This window comes from Phaethon aethereus (genome assembly GCF_964289735.1).
Source record: "Phaethon aethereus genome assembly, chromosome: 11".
NCBI classification, from domain to species: Eukaryota; Metazoa; Chordata; class Aves; order Phaethontiformes; family Phaethontidae; genus Phaethon; species Phaethon aethereus.
Genome location: NC_138587.1, coordinates 20,170,933 through 20,197,573, shown reverse-complemented (window position 1 = coordinate 20,197,573; position 26,641 = coordinate 20,170,933). Strand labels below are relative to the sequence as shown.

Genomic DNA, 26,641 nt, shown 5'->3' with positions numbered 1-26,641 from the left:
ACAGCATTACAAAATATTAAGGAGACACTTAGCAGTTACCAGCTGTAGCTATACAGCTGTACTTATAAACACTGAAACCTGCTACTTCCAAACTTCCAAAAAGTAAACATCAACACATGGACAAATGCATCAGGTTTCTGAATATTTTACCTTTAAAAAAAAAAAAAAATTCACTAATTTGTCCTTTTTACAATTTCTATCAAATTTTATAACAATTCAAAATTTTCAAAGTACACAAATTCTAAAAACATCCTCAGCCTTTGTTTTTAAGAATTCAGATAAAAATATTTTGTGGATGTCTTAAGTAAATTAAGCCTTTCTCCTTAAGCCTTCCATCACAGAAGTCACCTGAAGTAACTTTTGCTCAGTAAAATCTTGCTCAAATTAACCATTACACTTGGTAAATAGACTTTTTGTATTAAAATCAAATTTTGACACACTATTAAGGAACCCGCAGCCTCACTAGCTGAGGCAACACAGAGACCTCCCTCAGATTAATCAGTCTAAATATCTGCTCCTCAAGATATTTACTCCCACTGATGCACTTTAGCCTATTCAGATAAGATGTGGATAAAAACAACTGGGCACCACAGTAGGTGGAAGTGAGCATTGTTTTCTGGAGTTACCTCTTGGTCTCTCAGTCTCTCTGGACCTTTCCTAGACACACCAAAAAGGACTACATTCTATTTAAAGCACTATGAAAAAGGTGCTAACACTCAGATTCTCCAACAAAGATAATGCAGACAAAATGTCATAGTTACACTTCACGTTTATGGAATCTAAGCTTTTTCCCTACCAAATGACTCGCCATTAAAAACAAACCTCCCATAGCATGACAGACCAGATATATTCCACATTTCAGGGCTGAAAGCTGTCTCTGGACAGTGCTGAGTGGGAGAGAGCTGCAGTTATCTTTAATTACTAACGTGTAGAGAAAGAGCAGAGGAAAAGCAAAAACAGATGACTACATGTAATCCAAAATACTAACAAAACAAGATGCGGATTCAGACATTGCTAGCAAAACCCAGAAATGGCTCCTTCAATATCTAAAAAGCCTCAAGCCAGCACAAATCTCATAGTTCACCCATATCTGGAAAACACTCTCAGGTAAAAGGATACTTTGCCAAATTTTGATTCAACTTGTCCTGCAGTATCTAAACAGCGTAAGTGTCACAACAACAACAAAGTCGATACAGTGAACACTAATTATAGTCACCTGGATTTGACAAGATTGCTGGGTGACACTCTTTTTCTTCCATTACAACCTACACATGGACAGCAGAGCTCAGGTCTGATGAGCCTGTACCCTCTGTGTATGCAGGATGTTATTTTTATAGTGTTTCAACTGTCTGGATCCCCTGTTTTAAATATTCATAAGTGGATTAGTGATAAGAGTGATCTGATAATCACTCTAATCAATTCAGTAACTTGATCCTGTAGTTTTCAAGGGTGTTGTAGATAACTCACCTATTAATCAGTTCCCAGCCAACAAGCTTCCAACCACCGCTCTGGAAAACCCGAATGCTCTCACAGGGTTCTCTACAGTATTTGTTCATTACCAAATCATTTCTGAAGAGGCATGCCAGGCTAAAGTGACCAAAACTATATCTGGCCGAAGAAGAACACCCTGCTTGTCTAAAGACATCAAAGGAAACAGAGCAAAGTTCAAACAAAACTTTTCAGTCACAGGTGCACTTCAACCAGTCAGCCCATACCGTGCCTTAGTAAGGCTATTGGATGAGCGGAGTAAAAAGCAAAAACACTTTTTCTTTTTTGGGGGCAAGTTTTCAGCTAGATCCATCCCTTTGTGCAATTCAATACATGGTTACACAAATATACTGCCACAGTACACAGGTTAAGCCATCAGATGCCAAAGATGCCAACTGCTTCAGAATCATTACTGCTGAAAATACTGGTCCATATTTTTCATGCTATTGCATTACTGATTGACTTGACTAATTCTTTACTTGGAAATACTGTGGGTGGTTGTTGCCAGGAGGTTTTTTGTCAGTTATCTTAAATGCCTTAGTTTTTTATATTTACAGATTGAACATCAAAGACGTAACATGCTTATTTACATGCAAAAGAATGGCCCAAATCCAGAAGAGAACAGATTTCTTAAGAGGTTGTCACTACTCCTTAGCACTTTGAGAATCAGATCAACTAGATCCTAATGGTCCCTGAATTTCATTCTTTACAGACACCTCTCTAAGCCCTTCCACTGCTTAACACCACTTCCATCAACACACTATTACCAAGTGTTTAGTTAATGGATACTAGTCCCATACAGACAAAAAAATTTAAAAAAACCCAGGCTGCAAAATCAAGCAGAGAAAAGAAAACAACAATGCATGGGGGGAGGCAAATGTAACTCATGAAACATTAAGAGGCTTCAAATCCTTTGAAGCAGCAAGACAAGCTAGAAAAATAGCAAATTCAAAGGAAGAATTCTGTCTACAATTTTTTTTTTTAAATCCAGCAGCTCTTTCCCTGCAAGTATGTTCAGTATCAGTTAGTGACAAAAGACTAAAAAAAAAAAATCCATCAGACTATCAAACATGACTGCTCTTACTCTCCAAATAAAGAACTTAAGTGTGACTCTCACATGAGAGCACAGTAGTTTGATAAGAGATAACAATGTTCTTACTGGTGTCCAGGACCATAGCGGGGCTACAACCACCACCATTTCCAGTTGTTAGAAAAAACTCAAACAATAGCAACAAGGTTACCAGAACTCATGTCTCTCAAAACACATCCACAGTAGCTCGGCTGCCCAGACGAGGCCATCAGGAGCCTAGGTTCTGGAGGAGCACTATCGCAAACCACAGTGTTTTGAGACTCCAGGCTTAAGCTTAAGGTCCCACCAAGAAAGGCAAACACTTCTTTTGCACCCTATCATGGAACAATTGTTTGAGTTAAATCATAACTGGAAGTTAATGGTTGCCAATAAAGAAACAAGAAGCTGTGGGAGGGGCTGTGAAAATGTACTCAGTCACTGGCATCACAGAAACACACAGATGCATACGCACAACTTTTGTCCTAATGTATCTTGGGGAAAAAATAGCTTGCTGGTCTTAGTCGCCAAGAAAGTTACCTGCAAGAATTTTTCTTCTCCAAAGCAGTTACTACAGCTATTAGTTTAATCTTACCTAGTGAAATCCAAAAACAAAGTAATCCTTGGTAGTTAGGCCAAAGGTACTTTGGTATGACCAGCCTCAATCCAGGTACTTTGGATCAGGCAGCAGCATTACGGAACTAGGATAAAAGCTTACATTTACTTCTTTACAGCTTGATGTTTGATATTGGCCTTGTATTTTTCAAAAATGTCTTCTAAACTTCATTGTCATATGATAAAGCTATCATGCAGGATTCCTGAACTGGGGAGCTTTCACAAGTAAAACACAATTGGGGCAAATCAATAATCTTGATATTCTACTTCAGAGAAAAACCTCATTTGCATCACTGACTTTTTTTACAAGCTTTTGTCTCTTGCTATATTATTAACAAAATCTGTTTAAGAGCTGGTACCAGTGAAAGAAATACAAAAATGTGTATAAAAACAAGCTGAAATACTAGTAAAATTCTTTAGAAGTATAGAAAGGTGTGTATTAACCTTCTGCTGTTCCAGCTGACATGGTTTTAAAATAAGCTGCTGTGTGAAAATATGAAGAATTAGCCTGTTCAAACACAAAGCCTGGGAAACATCACTTCAGCTTCTGCTTTTCCAAATAAGCAGGTTCACGTCATTTGTTATTACTCTATTATTATTATAAACAGCACACGTGAAGTTTTTTCTAGAGGCAAAGCATTACTCTAACATCTAGTTCTACAACTGCCCAGTATAACTAGAAAAGATTCATACCTAGTTGATTACCAACTCATGCTCATATATACAAGACCTATTGGTAGCAACCAAGGTACTTTGGGAAGCAACTTTGTAAGTCCTGAAAGGAAAACCACCCTCCTTCCCACGCCCCTCATGTCCCTCACTCCACACCCTCCCATAAATTGTGGTATCTGAAAACTCACTGGTATTTTTGTAAGCACTATACACAATTTTACTGCACAAAGTTACCTGCCAGTCTACTGTACTCTGCTGCCAATACATTTACTTTGAAAAGGAACACAATATACAAGCAGAACAAGAAAACCCGCATTTGTTTTAAAGTTGTCCATCTAAAAGTCACAAGCTCCTAATCGTAAACAGCATGGGGGAAAACACTCTCAAAGACTAGTAACAAAATCTTTCCCAACGATTACTACTGTATTATTTGTTGCAACCAACTACACACACCACCACCAACTACTGCCTAAGGAGATGAAGATATGAAGTCGACTGCTTTTAGAGAAAATGGTGCCTGAAAAGGCTCTTGAATTTCTTTATACAGTAAAAGCCAGTTGTTTAATTCATTGTCTTTTGCTGAACCTAAAGAGCTATCAAGAGCTTACCAAGCGCAGCTCTAAGTATGCCAAACCTTCTACCACCATTGCAGTTATTCAACGCAACATCATCATAGTGGATTTACAACAGCGTACAGCAACGACACCTACAAAAAGTGTATTCTACCTAAATTTCAAAGGGAGGGAGAGGGGTTAAACTACACTGAACCACTACTCAAGCCCTACTAACAGAGTGATATGCAAATACTAATTAATGACAGTTTCAATGATACTAAATACAAACTACAAAACTATTTTGCTGATATTAAGCTATTTCTGCAGTAGCACGTTGGAGCTGCATGCAGTATATACCAACTAAAAAAATTATTCCGACATTTTTAATTCCAAATTTCCATTCTACAGCCCCTTCAACTCTAGTCTGAGGGATTTAAACAGAAAACAATGGTTTTCTATTCAGAAAATGCAGTTTCTGGGAAGGAGGCAAATAGACAAAAAGGTGCCATCTTCACATCCCAGAAAAGACAGCTGCACAGAGGAGAGTTCCTTCTTCTGAGAACTAATAAAACTCAGTAAAAACACGCCCTCCACGCTGCACAGGCACTTCAGTCAAAGCTTACCTTTATGATACTCAACACGACATTTTTAAAGGTCTGCTCATCCGGGGTGTCAGCATGCTGAGCAATGTGGAGGGATGTGGGAGATGAAAACAAACTAAGCACTGGAAAATTTTGCAGCTTTTGAGTGAAGTGCACATAGTAATATTGTATACAAGTACTGTTTTCCAACACAGTTTTGTTCTGCATGAGGTGGATAAGATCACACAAAACAAAGTGAGGAAAGCTACCTTTCCTGCCAGTGTAGAGGAAGTTTAGCAATTCCTCACACAAAGTGCAAGGAAGCATTCAAAAATCGGAACAATACTCTTTCATTTAAGCATAGGAGTCCCTTAAGAATTCCTGGCATAGCACCTGGCTTGACACCATTCAATATTTTAAACCATTATTTGGAAGCAAACACCACCACAATACTTGTTTTCTTTAGCATAGAGCTCATGGCTTGCATCAGACTTCAGGTACTCATCATATTTTTTTTTTTTTTCCCTGCTTGGTTATGATCTAGATTCCCATGATAGTTAATCACTAACTCAGGTTTCACTTTATAGCTAAGCTTTGTATAACCTTGCAACATGCAGACAGTACCAATTCCAAGAGAATTTTATGATTGCACCAGCCATGAATAAGAAGGAAATGTTTGCCCTTCAGCTAAGCCACCTAATCACAGTACCTGAAATGATATCAAGTGATACACCCACAGGTAGTAAGTGGAAACACATACCAGAGAGAGAACAGAATGAATAAACCCATGGATGCCTGGCCCTTAGCATACATATAGTATACATTACTACAGTCTGGGTAACACGGTACAGGTCCCTGACATCACAGCCATTAAAAACAAGCAAGAAAAAAAAACTGGTCCTTAACATTTAACAGAGTACCAAATACCTCATCCATCTGTCAAACAGGTGAGTTATACCAACAAGAACACAAACACAAGTACTAACCTTCCTTCTGTTAAACTGCTTTAAACCTCTGCCTATCAGCAACATCCAACTTCCAGCTTCTGTTTTGTTGGGGAAACACAGCATTTCAGGAAAATATTAATAGGGAGAGGAGGAAATAAAAAGTCAAAACAGTAAGAGGGATTCAAATGAGGTTAAGTAATAAAATGGAGAGTTAGGACAAGTTAGTAATTCCAAGCATCCTGAACACCTCAGCTAGAAGAAACCTAAGCAAGTCTTGGGCAACTGTTCAATCAAATGCAGTGTCTCTGTTCCTTCCCGAGAAAAAACAGGAGGTCAGAACACAATTACTGCGTGTCTCAGAAATAACACACTGAGGCAAAGAAAACACCCGCTGTAAGGCTGGAAGGGAGGAAAGAACGAAAGGAGTGGATAAAATAGGCCATTAGACTGACCACTCCTACACAGCTTACGTGTCAGCCAGGTTATTTCCCCCAAAGCAACCAACTCACTACTGCTGTCAACTGAGGGAAAATACATGTGCAGCACAGAAAAGGCAACGTGTAGTCTTTAGGAACTCCACCATCACAGCTTTTAGCAAACACTCAGACAAAAAAACAAATGCTCTTTAGATAATGACTTGATCTCATCAACTGTGAAAAGAAACTCATTTGAGAATCCAAACAGAAAAAAACAAGACCATTTTTAATCAAGTCTAACTACCTTCTGAGCTCGTCTATCTTCAGCATTCTCAAAAGTCACTCAAAAAAAAAAAAAAAAAAAAAGAAAAAACACACACCACCACAAACCAAACATAAACACAAACCACCAGACATAAAGTGGAGTTTGAATTTCCAAAGAAAGTCACCAGAGGACAAGTCTGCTCCAACAATCTATTATTAGCAAAACAAGACGACACCTCTGATAAAAAAGTATTGTCATGAGTACTAGACCTAAGATTCGCAGTGTTTCTGTCTCCCACCTCCTTCCACACACATGCTGCGTTTTCCATCTGCATCCTCAGAACCTGAGGCACTAATATGACCAGAAGATTTTTTAATTGCTGCCTTTCTGTTCTTTCCCCTTTCTACATCCAGCCCCCTTCCCTTTCACTTTCTAGAAGATACTACTAACCTGTACTGCATTCAGAGCATCCTTTCAGGGCAGAAACCTGGTAAAGCCCAGGAGAAAGTAAGTTTAACTACACTAGTGCAATACAGAATTGAAATCCCAATATAGACTTAAAATTCTATACAGATGTTGAATCAAACTGTCAACTTTTCAGGGGGTCAAAAAAAGCTTTGCAGCTAATCCACAGAACTGGAAGTGCTTCCAACTTTTAATTCTTTGTTTATAGTAAAAGCTTTGTAGATTGTACTCAAGTAGAGTTAGTCCAATTAATTATGACATCTACAATCACCGTTGTACCAGTTTAGGCAAAGAACCAAATACAATTACAAAACTGTCTTCCTTTTTTTTTCCAGTGACCATAGATGTGTATTTAAATATCAGTTAACCAAGGTTAACACAAGGAAACATAGTTCCATACAGGTGCCACAAAAGGTCCCAAATTCCCACTCAAACTGGTGATTGCCTCCTGTTCCTAAAAACTTAATTGTTGTTTACAGCAAGGCAGACATCTCTTCCTTTCTTTCCCACTGATGACACACCCTGATCGCATACTTGGCTTTTCAACTGGTTTTTATAGCTGCTTGCTTCAGTAAATTTGGGCAGAAGCTCCTCTGCTTGCTTACAATAAAATAATAAAAAGCAATTACAACTAGGAAATAAGGCACAAAGCAATATTGTATGTTTAGTCATCAATCTGTTTTCTCATCCTTTTTCTAAGTAGGCAAAGGGTGTGCAGGTGTGGGGTTTTTTAACCTAGACAATGTTTAGATATGTACACTCCCAAAAGAACACAGTGCTGGAGCAACCAGGTTGAAGAAATGCCCTACAAACTAGAAAAAAGCAGAAGAGGTTTTAATGGCCCTTAATCCCCGTTAAAGTTCATGATGGAATTTCAGGCCAACTCATTCACATGTAAGTTTTGCTTCCTCCAGAAAATTCTACAGAACCAGGTGCAAAACTCCTCCTGCTATCACTTCACATAGCCTTAGTGAAGCCTGTGGATACATCCAGTGCATAAAATTCATCGGAAATAAAAATCAGCACAGGTTTGGAATTTAAATAGAAAAATCTCCTCGAGGATACAAAAATGTTTAAGTTCAAGTCTTACCAAAACTATGTCTTTCCTATTAGTCAACATAAGACTAAATAAATACAAGTTGCATCTTACCTTCTCTGATTAAATTTTTACTGTGAAAAAAACAAGACACCATAACTTGCCCATATTTTAAATCAGAGCAATATTCAGAGAAGGCCATTATTAATAAGCTATTGTATTTATACTCAGAAGGAACAGCAACTAGTTTTCAGTATTCTTCCCCTACCTGAAGGTTCTTTAATATAAGAATCGGCAGTCTATTCCATAGTTCCTTGAAATCAAGACATTCCATAGATGCTAGTTCGCTATTCTACAGACATTAAGAAAAACCCAAACTGAACACAACTAAACAAAAAATCAGAACACAACTGAACAAAAACCACTTTATGGTCAAGGATCTGGAATTTCTCAGGAATTACTTGGAAGTTTGGGGGGCAATACTTTACTGACATTAATTTCAACAGGACAAAACAGATTCAGCCAACTTCACATAGAAGAACAATGGAAGAAGAAACAGGACACGCTGGTTTTTGAACTTGTACAAAATTACATCATCAGAAAAGGTGCCTTAAGAAGATTCTCTCAACAAAACAGCAATTAATGATCGGCATCACTCCTTTCCTGCCAAACAAGACCAAATAGGAAAGCTGCAGCTAGCCAGTAATTCTGATCATAAGCTTTTCACTCTTTCAGCAAAAACTCCTATGTCTAAACATACAATCTTGTTAATTGTCCTCTCTCAAAGTAAGTTTATTATGACAAAACTTTCCATTAAGAATAATTTGTCATTATTCTTAAAAACAAACCAACGTACCAACCAAGCACAGGAAAACAATTTCATATTACAAAAGCACCATTAGGAACAAGTATCTAGCCTGATTGACACAAAGCACTCCCTCATAAGTAGAATTATTTTATTTCAAAAAACAAAACCAAATCCATCTCCTATATATGCAGAAAGTGTCTTTCTGCACACGCTCTGCAGCCATCAAAATGCAGCTGCCAGCAGAAGCAGCTACAGATACAGCAAAATCAAAGACTAATGTTAAAACAACAGACGCCCTTCTCTTCTAGCGACCTCTCCTCTCCACAGTCCCCTACAAAGCCAGAGCAAGGATCAGGAAGGATGCTGGAGGAAGCAGCACTGTGACACCGTCCACCTTTACCTGTATGTCTCAAAGGAGAAAGGAAAAAAAAAAAAAAAAAAGGAAAAAAAACCCAGGTCTCTCAATGCAGAGCCAGATATTATTCACTTACTACAGGCAACAACTTTGGGAATCTTCTGCAAGTTTGATACCTCACTTGACTTCGTCACCCAGTCTCCTTGGCTCTGCTTCATTTACCTTCTCCCTCTACCTTCCCTCTCCCTTTTCTATTTTGCAAGCTTACATATGCTCTGGAGACAGTTTACACATTTACTAATTAAGTCCCATAACAAAACCCAAGGATATCTGTTAGAGCTGCAAGCACTCCAAGGCAAGAAGTAGATTATTACTAACAATCAAGGCATCTGAAGATACAAACCACAACCTTTTGCAAGCACACATCAGGGTTCCTCTAGACCATCTCATCGAATAAAAAACAAGCTGGGGGGGAAAAAAAAAACCCTCCTCTTCTCTTGTACCACCTCTCAGTAGTCACGCTGAAACACAGGCTTAGTTTTCAAACGTATTTTAAAATGAATTGGTTACCACAATATCCCAACACGCAAAAAATAAAAATAAGTAGAAAACAACCACAGTGACGCACAGGAGGAATGTACATACTTTATCTCATAAAGCAAAAATTGGATATTGCAAGCATATGTTTCGACAGTGAAAGGAAATACAAGTCATTGTTTCTGGAGTTGCTTACATTACTTTCTACAAACATGTCCTGAAGCCTTTTGAAATGAGGTGTTAAGTGTCTCTTGTACGACAAAACAACTGATTAAAATGCAGAACCACAAATGAGAACTTCCAGCTCACTTCTGAAAAACTAGGTATCTTCCACCACAGCGAGAATCAACAGCTTAGAAGAAGATAACTGTTCTTCAGCAGTTCCTCTGAACCCTCTCTGCTGCTCAAGAGTAGAGAGGAGGGAAAGCATGGTTTAGCCCTCTTTTTAAATCAGAAGCCATACTTGATGCAGAAAGAGCGTCACTCCAATAAAAATGCAGGGAGCAAGAAGCACCCTTTCTAAATCGCCTGGCTATCTGCTATAGTGCTTGATTCAGGTTTTGTGGAGCTGTACCTTTACTGCAGCACTTCATACACCTCTGAGACAGCAACTAGAACAAGTGACCAGACAATGGGCTGTATGGTGTGAAGGGCAGCAAGCGAGTTATTTGAAAAGGATACTATGATTCAATCAAGTGTTCAAAATTGCAACCAATGGAGAAGGATCATACAGACATTGCCTGAATGAACTTGCGGGTTTTCTGTACTTCGGAGTGATCTTTCCAAACATCTCAAGCACTGTCTTCAGGACCCAAACGGAGTGGCCAGTTGTATTTCTCACTGAAATCAAGGAAGTAGGAATGCTGCTTTTTTAAGAGAAAAAAAGGCTGCAAGACTATACAAGTCTATTTCTTTTTAAGATAAAAAAGGCTGCAAGACTATACAAAGGCATTTTCACCACAATTCAGTTTCAATTTGTATTAACTTAATCACAGCTGCAATAAAAACCAACAGGGAAAGCTTTATCAACAGAGAAATTTGTACTGTAATATTGTATGTCTTACAGAATTTTAGATTGATCAGAAGTGAAAATTTAAAAAGCCATGAAAGCCAACGTTTGAGTATGCACCAAGAAAGCATGCAGCTCCAGAGATAACAATGGTAACTGTAAATGCTTGTCAGGCATTCCAACTTTATTCATCAGATCACTTTCTAAACACTGGAGAACTAATTAAAGTCACTACGTAAAACTACCACTGTAAGGAGAGACCCATTGACCTGCCTGAGTCCTCTCTTCCTAACTGCACAAATAAAGAACAGAGATGCACTTGCAGTGATTTCAGCCGCTCATTTTGTACAGCGTTCGGCAGGCCGTAGGCGCACAGGCACACAGGGAGACTCTCATCACTGTCACTTTCTGCAGGATTAATAACCAGTAAGTGGCAACAGCACATCAAGCAGTACTTCACAACGCCTTCACTGAAACAACGGAGCATGTTCCACAGAATGCCAACGTCGGACTGTCAGACAAACCTTTGTCTATATGCCACCATTCAAAGGCACTGGAAAAAACAGTTGCATGTTGCCTGCATCTAGGGCTTATCAGTTCATCACTAGCAGAGCTATTAGTCGGGCATGTGACTTTTCTATGACCAAGTTTTTAATTTTGGTACTGTACTAACTCTGGGTTAAACAGTGTGTTACATTCATGTCTTAAAGGGAAAGACACAGGGACTGGAGCAAACCAAAGAAATAAACATAGTCTTAAACACACAAGAGCACCATGAACTGATGACGCACCCCTTGTTCCTCCTACTCTTCACCCTCAATCCAGACACACTCCACACAATCAAGTACAAGAGCATCCATCCAGGCTGCCTGCTCACCCTGGCCCAAACACCCTGTGCTCGATACAGGAACTTGCACAGTCCCTGTTATCAGTGCTTCAAAGAGCAGTCCAGAGGGCAGGAACAAAACTCCCTAGATCTCACTTCATAAAGGGCAAAGAAGCTGGTTACTCTCTTCTCCAGGACAGGTATAATTTTTTTTTATTTTATTTTGGTGTTTTGTTTTTTAAAACTTCTCAGATCTTCCAGAAGCAGCAAGGAAGAGAGGATCAGACCTACAGACAGGGACAAGCTTCCTCCCCACGCTCCAAAATACTACTACACGTCAAAAGGGAGAATGTGGAAACAACAAGCACACACACAGTTCCACACTGGCATCTCACTTACAACCTCAGCGCTTGTATCTGAGCATCCACTCATGTCTCCATTGCCACAACCAAATCGCTGTCCCTCCTACTAGCATTTGGACACAAAAAAGATGAACTGAAGAGATACAGAATGAAGCATAAAATGAAATTCACTGCCTTAGTTATGCTGCTGTCCTGTTCACACAAACCTGAAAATGACTTGACATCAGATCACAAGAACGATGATTAATCATGCAAGCACGTCCTGTTTCTAAGGGCACAAAATTAGCATCTAAACAGTACTTCATACACTCCAGTTTTACAAGCGTTCACCATCAGTAGACACAGAGCTCTAAGACACCAGCTTTACTGGTTCAAAGCTGTCTATAACAGTGGTGGACTTGGTAGTGTTAGGTTTACAGTTGAACTCGATCTTAAGGGTCTTTTCCAACCTAAATGATTCGATAATTCTATAAAAGAAAAATCATATCTTTTTTACTTTTACACTCTCTTAAAGTTTTAGCATCTTTTTAACACAGAAAACTGACACAGCAGCTGTTCTGAATCTCTGGCAGACTTCCTCACTTTCCACGTCTTTCAAGATATCACAGTTACATCACCATTAGTCTATTACATGTTCTGATCCCTACCATCCAGTGACTGAGTATTTTTTAAACTGTCTTCTTCAAAGCTAAAATTTAGACAACAAACAAAATCATACAGTTTCTTCTTGTAGTAAAAAGTATCTTTTAAAAATACTTTATATATACAGAAAGAGAAGACAGACACAAGAGCCACAGAAGTGCCCCTCAACGTTTGGAGAGCACTGTAAGATTTCCAGCATTTTCTCAGACTTGATATTTTAGTATTTTTTACATCTAGTTTATGCTTATAATCCAGAAAACAGATATCAAAAGAATCCAGTGTTTTCATTCATTCATTTAGACTTTATTAAAAAAAAAAAAAAAAAAGGTTCTCAGGATTCAACTCTTGTAGACTTTCCCCCCCCCCCCCATTAAGAGTATATTTTATCATTTTGGCTTTACTGGTTTTAGATCTGTGAAGTACCATGAACGTTCTGTGGCAGATCCATACCAGAATTTGAACTGAAATACAAATATATATTTAAGGCAAAAAATAGCCACAAATATTTTTTCGAAAAAGAATGAACTCCTTCAAGGGACACATATCACAATATATTAAGTAGATAATATAGGTACAAGTGGGGCAAGAATACAGAACTGACACAGTATCTGCTTGACTGGATATAGCTTCATTTAATCGTTACTGCTCACCAAAATGCTGAATCTATTTTACTACCTTTTTTTTTTTTCTTAAATTTAAAAAAAACCCACAACAACCAAAGAACCCCCAGAGAGGTGAATCCGTGCACAGGGATGAAGGGACCAGCCCGGTTTCTTAGGGAATTTTTTTCAGGACTTCTCACAACTCCCGTTTCCAGACGACAGCTGTCTCGGCATCAGCTGCTTTCCCTTCTACTTCCACCGCCAAGCCCAGGCGAGCCGTAAGGGAGAACCCAGGAACGCGCCTGCCGTTCTCTGCCGAAGGACGGGCGCGGTTTCCCCGCGCGCTCCCGTCAGCGGGCAAACGCTCCGCGACCGGCACGGGAAACTGCTTCGGCAGAGAAAGGAGGGGAGGGCGGCGGGGCCGGGCGGCCACTGCCGCCGCAGGAGAGGCCCGAGCAGCTGGAGGCGCACGCCCGGGCGGCCCCCGCCGGGCAGGGCCCCCGCCGGGCAGGGCCCCTGCCGCCGGGACTCCCCGCCCTCCCACGGAGACCCCCGGCCCCGAGGGGGCGGCGGCGGCGCGGGCGGCGACACTTCACGCGGGCCCGGCGGGGCGGGGGAGGGGCGCCCGCGCGCTGCCGGCCGTTACCCTCCGCAGCCCCCCCCACCCCCGCACCTGGCAGTGGGAGACGACGAGGCTCTGGTTGCCTTCCCCATGGTACTTCCACTCGTTCTCATCCATCTTCTCCACTTCCATGCCCGGCCCGAGCCGCCGCCGCCGCGCCCCGTGGGGACGGTGTCTGCCGCCGGCCCGCCGCGCTCACGCCGCCACCATCGCGGCTGCGCACCGCCCCGCCGCAGGAAGTCCCGCCCTCCGCCGGAGAGGCGGGCGGGGGGTGCCGGCCCGCCCCGCGCGGCCATCTTAGAGCCGGGCAGCCCCGCCCGCCGCCATGCTTGAGCGGGGCAGAGAGCGAAGGCCGCTGCCTCCCTTCGTCCCGCCTCAGCCGCGCAGCCCCGGGAGAGGCCCCCTCCACGGCAAGAGCGGCCGGCCCCGGCCCCGCGGCCTTCCCGCACCGCCCCGGCCCTGCGTCCGTCCTGCCACCTCCTGGGGGGACCGGTTTTCAGAGGCTGCTAAGCAGAAGCGGGGCCGGGGGGGGAAGGGGAAGGAAGGCATCTTCCCCCAGAACCGAAGTGCTTTTTATGCGTCCTTTCGTTGGTTGCACAGATAATGTCTTCAGACGCCGCACTGTAAAAAGCGTTTACACCTGCAACAGGGGTTACTCAAATGATCAAACACTCGGAAGAGCAGAGCTTTACCTTTGGGGGCTTGTTTCCTGCGAAGGCTGTTTTTAAGGTTACAGGTTTTTATATAAAAGTAGCAACAGGCTTGCTGGTGTAGGTGGTGTATCCCTGAACACCTTTTCTGTGCTTCGATACACCAGAGGTCTTTCAAATACTTGAGAGATGTTACAAGCATAAACATGAAAAATATATATAATGTTCTTTAAAAAAAAAATTGTTAAAACATTAAGCTGTTGTCCTTACTGTTACCAACACGGTTCAATATGCCTTCAAAGTGCCTCACACGCAGCTATATATGAATACACGTGTATGTAATGCACAGTAAATTCAAGACAAGTTATCTAAATACCCGAATTCCCTATCACAAATACCATCTTGAAGTCTAGATCCCTTAATCCAGCCAATTTTAATACTGCCGAGTTTTGACTGCAAACAGCAACACTTACGCTTGAATTACCATTTTAACATCATCACTAAGGGCGCTCTGAAATTCCCCCTTTTCTTCTCTTTCTTCCTCACGAGACACTCCATGACAGTAGCCAAACTGACACATCAGAAGGTAACCAACACTTGCAAATTTTCCTCTGTATAATGAACATTTGCATAATTTGCTTGGATAGTAGCCAAATTTGACTCTTACAGTCTTTTAAAAAAAAGTCAAAGAAAGCAATGCCTTTTTATTTTTAAAGGAGAGAGAACATGCACCTAGAAGGCTGAAAATAAAACCTGCATAAAACTGCAATGAGTCACTGATCCTTTTTTTAAATGTGTGGTGCTGTAACTTAAATAATTTATAATCTAATTTCACTAGAACTTTGGGAAAAAAACACGGGATTTAAACAATTTATCCTCTTTTTTTTTTTTTGCCAAAATACTGATTGATAAGCACTTAACTTTTCCTTTCTATTTAACATTATCCTATATGCACCTACATGAAAAAGGAAATGTGAATCCCTCTCCTTTGGCCCTTTAATACAGAGGAAAATAATGACAAAGGTATCTTTAAAGTATGTTTCCATCACCTTCTGTGTTTGCAGAGTTTCTTTATGTTGTGTAGCAAATGTATATATAAAACATACAAGAACATACCATATTATCCTGGCTTACCAGAAGTGTTATAAAGAAGTTTCACTCAGGACTGTGGGTAAGATTGTGGTATTTATGACACCTGCATTAAAAATTAACTGTACTTCAGCAAAATATAGTGTGGACACTTACTAGGCTTATATGGAAAAATACAAAAGCAAATAATTTCAATGTATTATCTTGCAATGTCAGGACTAATTTGTCTCAATTTTAAAAGGAACACTAGTATAGCAAGTTGATTCATTTTCTAGTCTTTCATACTTCTGAAAAATGTACATCTACAGAGGAAGATATAAAGGAGAGGTTTTAAGTGCAGTAAACACACTGAGAACACCTGAGTTTTAACACAGTCCCTCTCTCCAGCAGGTCTTGTCCCCTCTTCACCTTGTCCTCTGGCATGCCATGCTGCATAACTACCACTTGGGCACATTGCAGAGGTCTTCTGAAAACACACTGGTAAAACTCAAACTGGAGGGGCAAAAGCCTATTATTTCTTTCTACATTATCAGTTTTTAAACTATTACTCATTTCAGGTATTATCTACAACGCGCTTGAACTGAAATATCTAAAGCTTTTGGTCTGTTAATGACATTGAAGTCTTGCCTAACTGGAATTCCTCCAACATGGCTATGTCTTGTGGTGTAACTACAGCTTATGTAGACATACCTGGATTGGTTTTAATTAGGCACTTTGAGGACTGCTAGCACAGAGCTCAGACATCTTCAAAATCCATCTGAGGACCTCAGTAGATGACGAGGTGTTCTATGGTATTTTAGTATGTAAATAGGCTAGTTCAAAAACCTGTGTCAGGAACACATAGGGTAATCGTACCTTCAGTTCTACAGCTCCCACTTAATCATAGAATCAGAGAGTGGTTTGGGTTGGAAGGGACTTTTAAAGGCCATCTAGTCCAAGCCCCCAGGTGTGAGCAAGAACATCTTCAACAAGACCAGGTTGCTCAGAGCCCAGTCCAACCTGACCTGGGATGTTCCCAGGGATGGGGCATCTACCACCTCTCTGAGCAACCCGAGACAGTGCTTCACCACCCTCATTGTGAAAAATGTCTTCCTTCTATCTAGTCTAAGTCTGCCCTCTTTTAGTTTAAAACCATTGCCCTTTGTCCTATCGCAACAGGCCCTGCTAAAAAGTCTGTCTTATCTTTCTTATCAGCCCCCTTTCAGTCCTGGCAGGCTGCAATAAGGTGTCCTTGGAACCTTCTCTTCTCCAGGCTAAAGATCTCCAGCTCTCTCAGCCTGTCCTCACAGCAGAGCTGTTCCAGCCCTCTGGTCATTTTCGTGGCCTCCTCTTAGACCCACTCCAACAGGTTCATGTCTGTCCTGTGCTGAGGACTCCGGAGCTGAACACAGCACTGCCGGGGGGGGTCTCACCAGAGTGGAGTAGAGAAGCAGAATCCCCTCCCTGGACCTGCTGGCCATGCTGCTTTGGGTGCAGCCCAGGACACAGTTGGCCTTCTGGACTATGAGAGCACATTAATCCCCTCACCATCTTTTTTTTTGATGTAACATGAAGGAGTCAGGAGAGCACCAGAGGCCTGAAGTATTTTTCTGTTTCTCTGGGTCCTGTAACAGCACCGCGTGGCTACTCTTCATGTCACAATTCCTATTTCTTGGGGCTCTTCAGTATTGGGGATACCAAAAAAAAATTAAGGTAAATAAGATATATATTTTAAGCAGTGGGTATACTATACTTAGCTGTGCAGATACTCTCAAAAGATAAAGTGGCCCAAGATCACAGGTCATATGACATAAAGAATAAGCTAGTAAAATACTGACACATAAGGCTATTGTCAAACAGATTTGCAATCAAAAATGAGAAAATAGCCATCCTGTCTCTTTACATGAAGACAACTGACAATGATAGATTAACTAATATAAAATTTCTTCCCACCCTATCTTCTACAATCCCATGTCTGTGGTTTTTGCTTGTTTTTGAACAGCATTTAAACTACGTCACTAAGTTCACATCTACCCCAGCTCTGCTGGGTCATGCCTGCCATACAGATCATTACTCTGCCAAAGCCCACCAAAACATTATCAAGTTGTGCCGGGGAGGTTTAGATTGGATATTAGGAAAAATTTCTTCACCAAGAGAGTGGTAAAGCATTGGAACAGGCTGCCCAGGGAGGTGGTGGATTCGCCATCTCTGGAAGTGTTCAAAAAACATGTGGATGTGGCACTTTGGGCCATGGTTTAGGGGACATGGTGGTGTTGGGTTAACAGTTGGACTTGATGATCTCAAAGGTCCTGTCCAACCTTAATGATTCTGCGATTATTTCCCTCCCAGCTTCAGCTCTAGAGCTTTGCTGTATCCTTTTCCCAAACATGCCCCACAGCTATCAACGCTGGACTCTCACATATGCCATCTTTTACGACTTGTAAGTTTACCAGGGAATGAGAATGAAATGGTAAAAAAAGTTCATTAAATCGAGATCTGAGGAAAAGATAGCATTGCTTGAGGCTCATGATAAAATTGGGTGCCAATAATACAAAGGTCTTTAAGCTTATGAGAAGGATTTTTGTGGTAATGGCTACATTTAGTTGTCCAGGTTCCTAACATGAAAGGCTTCTATAAAAGAAAGGATATTTTGTTCTTTATGAAAAGAGTAAGCGTAACACAAAAGATCCTATCCTGGGACCTAGAAATGTCTGCCTGGAGAAATCAGGTTTAAAAATCACAAATTCAAGGCAGTGAGTCCAAGAATAGACATGGTAATACTACAATGAAATTGTGCTACAACATATTATTACTGTTTTTTTAAACTACTGCACCATTTTCAGTTTTCAAAAGGTGCAATTATAACATTTAAATAAGACTGACAGGTTTATATTTTTCTTATACTCAGACCATCAAAAATTGAGTATACTTATGTAACTCGCACCTCATTAAAATTGTAAAGCTTTGCCTTTTTTTTTCTATTATCAGAATGATACCACTGATCCATGACATAGTTTTTTCTTGAATCCATGGTTTATGAATGTAATTTCATACACATACTAGAAATGGAGGAAGTCTCATGCTGCAACTGTCATTTCACCATCATCACTGACTGAGAAACATCGACCCAACAAAGGAAAAAAAAGATTAGAGTAGGACTTAGGACTGCAGTGTGTCATTTGATGGCTTTTTTAGAAAGCCTACGGGGTACTTCGAACCACAATAAAATACTTCAGAAACTAAGCAAGCCAATGGTTTCAGGAATAGGACTGTAAGTAGCAAGAAAGCTGACTTAAGGTCAATGAAGCCACATGCATGTTTGTGAAGAGACAAGCACTTGCACAAACTTACCCAGCCATCAATAATCACAGATGCGAATAAGCAGCAATTAAAGAGGTTAAGCCAAGAGGTTTAATTGCTACATTCAATCTGATGAGGGAGGAAATGAAGTTATAGACAGAGAGCATAAATAACAACTGTTCTGTACAGTATATATAACTCCAAAGAATTGCCAAGACAGGCTATAGTTTTACGCATAAATAAGACCATTAAATACTGTTTTCCATGCAAAGGATTCCTGCACATTTATGGAGAAAAAATGCAACTAATTACCCAGGGGGAGGGACACAACCCAAAAAAAAACCAAACAAAAAACAAGTGTGGTGGTGAATTTTTGGGACCACTAAGAGAAAATACAGGGAAAAGATGATCTAGTTAGAAACTGTAGGAGGTCTTTAAAGCAGAATGTTATGGTGAAATCCTAGTAGCTTTGACAGGGTATTAAAGCAGAATGGAACAAGACATCTAAGCACCTCCTTGAAGTCTGTTCTTACAGCCTTTAATCCTGTAGGCAAGGAAGGAAAGATGAAGGGATAAAGAGCTTTTTGGTCTTGCCTTGTATTAAGTGACACACCAGCGACTGGAAAACAAAATGCTCTTTAGATAAAGGGGCAAAAACAAACTACCAGAGCAGACTCAGTCGCCTGGTCAGAAGTCACGTAGAAGCAATATTTTTGCTGCTTTCAGGATGGGCTAACACTTCTTATTGCAGATACTTTGCTGTTAATGTTATACTATTCACTTATGATCAAACACCCTCTTGGAACATAAAACTGCCCCTGGAAAAACACTATATTGTCTGACACCACAAACATACCCTAACCTTGTGTTTAGTCCTTGGACCTATTAATGATTAAATGAGAGCACATCTTAACTTTTTTTTAACACATGCCCTGCACGACCATCTTTAAATAGGGAAGAGAACATGTGTATTATTCTGAGTTTTTCAGCTAAACTGACAACATTTGGCAACGCACTTTTGAAAAACCTTGAAACCTTCTCAGTTAAAACTTTTAGTTCACCAAGTAAAAGGTCTCCAGAAGATAAACTACAAATTGACTTAAACTGGTCATACATTATGTTTCGGTTTATACCCAGAAACACCAAACTGCTTGACAATATCTGGGGATGGTACAGAGGGACCGAGCTGCAGTTTCTTTTGTACACTTACTGATAAATTCATATTTATGTTCCCAACACAGCTATCAAATACTTTAAAAGTTATAATTCCTTAAATTCATATACACCGCATTTCATTGACTTCAGTGCTAATAATTTTGGAGTGATCTCTGAATTCAAACAGCAGCATATAAAATGAATGCTCCCCTGACCAACTCCCTTTAAGAACCCAGTTTACTGGAACCGTCACAACTGAAATCAATAAACAGAACCTATATTTTCAAGAGACATTTTCCTCAAATTTTAAACCTCAAATTACCTGTCATCTCCAATACATAAACACAAGTATAACACAGTTTCACAAGCAGAAAAGCCAATGTAAATACTATCCTATCTCAAAAGGACAATCTTATCCTCCTTTTCAAATTCCTGTGCCGCCTCTTCGCATTGCCCTTCGCATGTTTACACCCAGTGTGGCATGTTAGAGGAGATTATTCATCAAACAAATGGTCAGGTTTTCTTGGGTGGGAATTTTTGCCCCCCCCCCCCTTTTTTTAATTTTTCAAGTTCTTTAGTTGACTCAGCCAACCAGTACGACGCATTGCGTCACCACAGAAGTCCTCCAGCCATCATTAAGAAAGGAATGGGAACACAATCAAAACCCATGGGGAGTGCAGGATTAGCCATTTTGTTGCTAGCTCATTCTCAGACCAGATTAAGCTGATTATGAAACTGTACTTTTAGCAGCACTACAGAACCTCCTAGCAGGATGAACGTATGGGGGCCCTTTCAAGGAAAGAAGAAAAAGCACAGAACGAAGAGATACTTCTGGGCATGCTCTGAAAAATCAGTAGAGAGCACATCACCAAAGAAATGTTTTGGGAGAGAGAACTACATCATTCATTGCACAGTCCATGAGCTGCCACTTTGCTTTCGGTGGGTTTTTTATTTTCCTCCCCCAGAGAAAACACAGATTTCTGCCATCCCTTTACTGCTAGATCTACCCATGTTAAAAGAGCATTGAAATGATCTGCATTATCAGAGTATCAGTGATAAAGCAAGCCGCTAAACTATGCTTAGTGATTTAAAACAGCTATTTCAAAGATGACAATCTACAGTTTTCTTGATTAAGGTGGAATGAAGTGGATATTTAACAAGTGATTGTTAGAACTTCCTGATTGAATGTTTGCCAAAACCAAGTGTAAAACAATATCTATTGCAATAATAATCTTTACGAAAGTATGTCACATGGAGCAAAAGCATAAACATGAATAACGAGCACCCATCTCACACCTTTCCGCATAGGTTTCTAGGAAAAAAATAGTAAAGTTTCTTGGAAAAGAAGAAATATTCCTAACAGCAACTGAAAAATATACATACCAAAATATATAGAAAAATTCTAGATCTCTCAAGTCAAGCTTTTTGAGGAATTACAGATGACCAAACAAGCATAAATTCTAGATCAAATTCTGTTCTTCTCAGAACAGAAACAGGCCCAAAGAGCAGTGAAGCCCTTTCTAACACAAGGCTTGGCACCTCAGACGGTACAAATCCATGTGGCATGAATTCAAAAAATTTACTTGGGTGTTCTGCTTGATGGCCAGTTTTGAACCTATTTATGAATCTCTGATACTAAATTAGAGTGCAATAAAAGACATTTACAAAATCATACCTGGAGATAGACATTTAATTACAATTAACAGTCAGTGACAAAAGATATACTTGTAGCTACTAGAAACATAATTGTAAAATCCATTAGAACAATCCTACTACCCAACACAAAACAAAGACAGCAGACCAACCAAAAATAATGTAATAATTGTCCCCCAGCTAGGAATAAGTATCTGCAAAGAGGAGATAATCTGACAAAAGCAGCAAAAGTCACGGACACAAATGTTTGTTGGGTTTTTTTAACTATGATTCAGTTCATGAGGCTCTGGGAGCAGTATGTTTTACAAAACAAATCTATGACTATCAGACACAGAGCAAGAGAGACAGAAAGAGACTGGTAAGTCTCAACACTACTTATTACAAGATATGTATATTTTTGTATAAATAAAATGGTCTGGTTTTCTCACTTTGCACGGCAAAAAGGAAGTTAAATGCTGTTCACATAACTGCTTGATCTACTTTATTTCTGTATGTGTCTGAAAAATAGCACTGATGGTGAAAGTAAAAACTCTAAACTGCTGTTCTGTAAGAACCCAACTGATCTATATTAATATTTTGTCACACAGTTACAGGTTTCCAGTGTTGCAAACTAGATATAATGGGAAACAGCCTCATCTGCTGGTTTGAGGAGCTACTACACACAGGTGTGTCTACACACAGCTTAATACTTGCTCCCCCCCTTACATGTCCCATACTTCATACAGTAAAATCTACAGGATTGGCTTTTGGGGTTTTTTGCTGTTGCACTATATGGTATAGCAGCAGCAAAAACAGTTGCACACACTCAGGTAACTGGAGATCCCAGATAATTCATTAAAAGGAGAAGCTCTGAATCTGCTTTCCAGCTCCTGTTCATTAATATAGACAGACACATCTAAAGAGATTGCTCAAAGACTTCCCATTATATAAAGTTTCTTGTAATTTTACTGAACTTTCATTGTGTTCCTCATCAGCTATTTCATGGGACTATCTGTTTCAAACAGAAGTGTTTGAAGGAGATTTTTGCTGGGTCTTTTTGTTGAAAAAGTTAATTTAAAAAAACTTCTGAGAGAAGATCGTTGAAAAATATGCTGGTTTACTGCATTAAAGATTACATTTTTTATTAAGCGGCATTAGCATTGAAACAATCATGGGGAATACAGTGGGAAACAGCATGGGATTACAGGTCACATAACTGAAATTAAGGATGTATCTTTTGCTGCCTTTTTCGTCTCAATGATATTATAATCTAAACATCTGCTAACGTACACATGTAATATTAACATTGACAGGAGCCAACTTCTCAGTGACTGACTTTATGGTCTCAGTATTCTTACAACATTAATTTAAAAAAGAGCAACAACAAGAGACACCCCAACCCAAAGAGTTAATATACTCTTAAAGTGTTCCCTCCTTATCTGCTCGTGCAGATAAAGTGCCAGCAGGGCCCTGGGTGCATGAACTGTAATAGCCATGACTAGCCTGCATCCATCTTTCTCTGTAATCCTCCTCTGCAAGTTCCCAGCCCCCAGGAGCGTAGGTGCAGCTCTGACACAGCACAGCTGCTTGGCCTTGGACCTGGTGGAGAAGCCCAATGAGGTACAGCTGAGAAGCCACATTTGAGAGCTCTTCTGCTGGCTCAGGTCCTTGCTCCTGCCCCAGCTGCGCTGCAGCAGCAAGGGGAGCAGCAGGAGCAGCTGCTCTGCACAGGAAGGCTAGCCAGGAGCTGGGGTGACAGCAAGGCACCCCAGCAAGGCACAGCACTAAGGGGTGCAGTCCTGCAGTACCCGAGCAAGAAGAGCAGAGCAGGACTGGGGACAGTGACCAGGGATGGCCCAGGCAGGTGATTGCCAAGCCATCTGTAGCAACAAGGCAGTCCAAGGTCAAGCCAGGGAGCTAAGTCAGCAATGCAAGGTACGAGGCCAGGCACAAGTGCACCTACAACTGAATCCGTCATGGCTCTCCTGCCCTGCAGACTGGGCCTCTTCTACCTTTACAAACAACTGCTCGTTACCTTTATTGCTGTTACGTGCCTTACACATGGGTTTCCTTACTTGCCAAGGCCAGGGGATCCTATGCATAAGTATTTCCATATCCCTGTGTGGTGTGTTAGCCTCATGTTCCCTCAGGATACTGGTCTAAAGTTAATATAATCTGGTTTTGCCAGAGTTAGAGCTATAATGACTCTGTCATTATTCCATTATCTTGATTGCAGAAAGTATTTTAGAGAACGTGGGTCACTGAGGTTACTTAGATTACCTTGGCTTCACAATTCCATACTTCCTCTAGGCAAGACTGAGCTCATTAATTTTCAAAGGGCTGATCGGTTCCAGTTCCCATTCAAATCAGAAGGCTCTGAATTCACATAACACTTCTGCAAGTCAGGCTGCTATTTCAATGTCTATGCTCAAATGGGAGATCTTAGATGCACAGAAAGGGGTTAAAAGTCAGTGGAAACAAGCAAAAGGAAAAACTTAATAGGAATGAGCATACAGATGGCAGGTATGAAGATGCACTTAAAAAGTAGAAGAAAGGAAAACAGAAGCAAATAAAACACAAAATGTGCAGAATATCAAAGGCCGTACGCCTGAACTGTTGTTTTTGCATGCAGATTGCGTTTCAGAGATTAGTCTTGGAACGTTATGATGTGAAAATCATACCATGACTAATTCTTCATCAAGGGCACAACACTATTAAAATACAATTATGTTAAGAGCCTTTACAGGAGACTCTTCAGGAGGCTGGATTCACATTGATTCAAAGGGAAAAACGCCATTTCAGGAATAGCCTACATTATCCGCCAAAATCTGACTTACCAGAAGTTGGCTCACAGCAATTATTCAAAAAAGGGAACACAGCCTAACCAGTACTTATCTGTACAGCTATATGAACTACACATAGATCAACCTTCTTGGACAACTCTGAATCCCTGAGACATGTAAAAATTATTTATTATAAGATCCTTGTTTAAAGATCACTCTATGATCATTCAAAGTAAAAGGACCAACATATCGATCTTACCCTCTAAGTTTTTAGCTGTCCCCCAAAAGTATTCCTTCCAGTTCATGAACATTTCCCAAGGGCCCTTCTGAGTTTTGAGAAGAGTCTGGTCACTTTTATTCCCCATTACCTTTATCTCCCACCCTCCCATCTGCCTACAAGCACCATTTTGCCACATTTGGCTCTTGCTGCTACAGGGGATACTTGCATTAACACCACCATGTTTCAGTTTTTCTGCTTATACATCATCACCTTACAGAAACAAGACATCATCAGAACACAATGACAGAGCAAAGAGCAAACTGGGGGAGGGGAACACACAACTGCATATATAGATTGATCTATCAGGAATTTTCTCTTACTAACAATGTATTTTAGGTGTGATGCTTTATTTCATAACCCAAGATGCTGTACTTAATGACATATATTTTCCTTTCTGCTGCAGTATTCCTACTATATCGTACCCTAGAAGGCTTTGTTATTTTTTATCTGTGTACATAGATAAGCTTTACAAGATGTTGAAGATATTCACAAGATCTTCAAAAGATAGACATGCCCACATACGCACTAGGAGCAAGTGAAATGACAGCAAACTTTCACAAGCATCACACTGTTCTTTTAGACCATGAGGCATGATACAAAGTTAATTGTCCTCTCTTGCTATCAAATTTTCAGGCCCACTACTTCATATTACTGCCAACTTAAAATACCCATTTGATTTCACAGATATTTTAACTCTAGCAGAAATGAAGAACTAGAATCTTTGATTGTAACAAATGTTTTGCTTTACCAAAAATTTACCTTTATCAAAAGTGACCATTTTCTGCCACCAATTTCCTAAAGTAATCATTCTAAACATGATGTCTAAAGTAACAGAAGTATTACCGATAAGTCATTTAAATGCAAATGAATACAAAGGAACTGTTTTTATACAAATAGGGAGTTTATATAATAGATGAGAAAAGGAACATTGAAATACTGCTTTATTTGTTTTTATATGGAGATGTCCACAAACACACCAGGTGGATTACATAAAAATAGTCCCTCTTCCAAGAAGCATAAACAAAGATACAAACAATAGCTCCATAAATAAAGCATGAAGGTAGAAAAAAAATTTCCCCCAACACTGTGAATCATTAAAAAGTAAGCTCAGCTTTGTTTTCCTACAAAAGGGGCAACTACCTTTAGATTTTGCATGCAAGTTTTTCAGTTCCTCCATTTTTCTGCAGCACAGTGAGATATTTGTCACAACACCGGGTTATAGCCTGTAAACGGTAACCTTTTACATGTTCTATACAACAAACTATCTCTCCCGGTGACAGGCCTCCCCCTTCCTCTGAAACAGGAAAAACATTCAACAATTACTGAAAAATATTGGTAGGGCAAGATGAGAGCCATCACTGATGTGACACACATAGAAAGGAACAATACCAGAAAACGGTTTGATTACAACCACATGAACTCAGATATGAAAACAGCACTTGCAAATTTGGGGGGGGATAGGGAGAGAAATAAGAGAAATGTGATGAATTTCAAACAAAACGATCATCAAAATGCCAATTAAAGACTTCAGCATATACTTGTGGAAAAAAGGTTAAAAATTGGGAACCAAGCATGAAACATGAGACAACTGCATTACAAATGAAAAAGACTTACTGGAAAAAAGACTAAAAGATATATTTTAGGGCTACTAATTCACTGGCAGTTTTAAGTAAGAATAAAACTAGCTGTAGATACAGGCATAAAGCTTAGATATTGTTGCTGAAAATGGAATTCCAGCTTTAATTTGTTTAGTTGTCTGAAGCAGTGGAAATAATATGCAGTTCATTGCAGGAGTATGTTAAATAGTTAGTTTATAGGCAATGAACCACACCAGGAGATATGTTACTAGAAGAACAATAACCCAGCACTGCTAAACAAAATAATCCAATCTTCAGAAATAGTGAA

The 26,641-nt window shown here is 40.1% G+C and overlaps 1 protein-coding gene across 1 annotated transcript in view; it reads right to left on the bottom strand.

The window, feature by feature from the left end:
* Nucleotides 1–14,006, bottom strand: part of IPPK (inositol-pentakisphosphate 2-kinase) — a gene marked incomplete at its 3' end in the record, with an annotated part of 30,761 nt that extends 16,755 nt beyond the window's left edge. Inside the window, exon 1 of the mRNA XM_082004862.1 lies at nt 13,920–14,006. Coding sequence (XP_081860988.1) covers nt 13,920–14,000 — 81 coding nt within the window. The 5' untranslated portion in view covers nt 14,001–14,006. The remainder of the gene's footprint in view (nt 1–13,919) is intronic.
* Between the last annotated feature and the right edge of the window lie 12,635 nt (nt 14,007–26,641).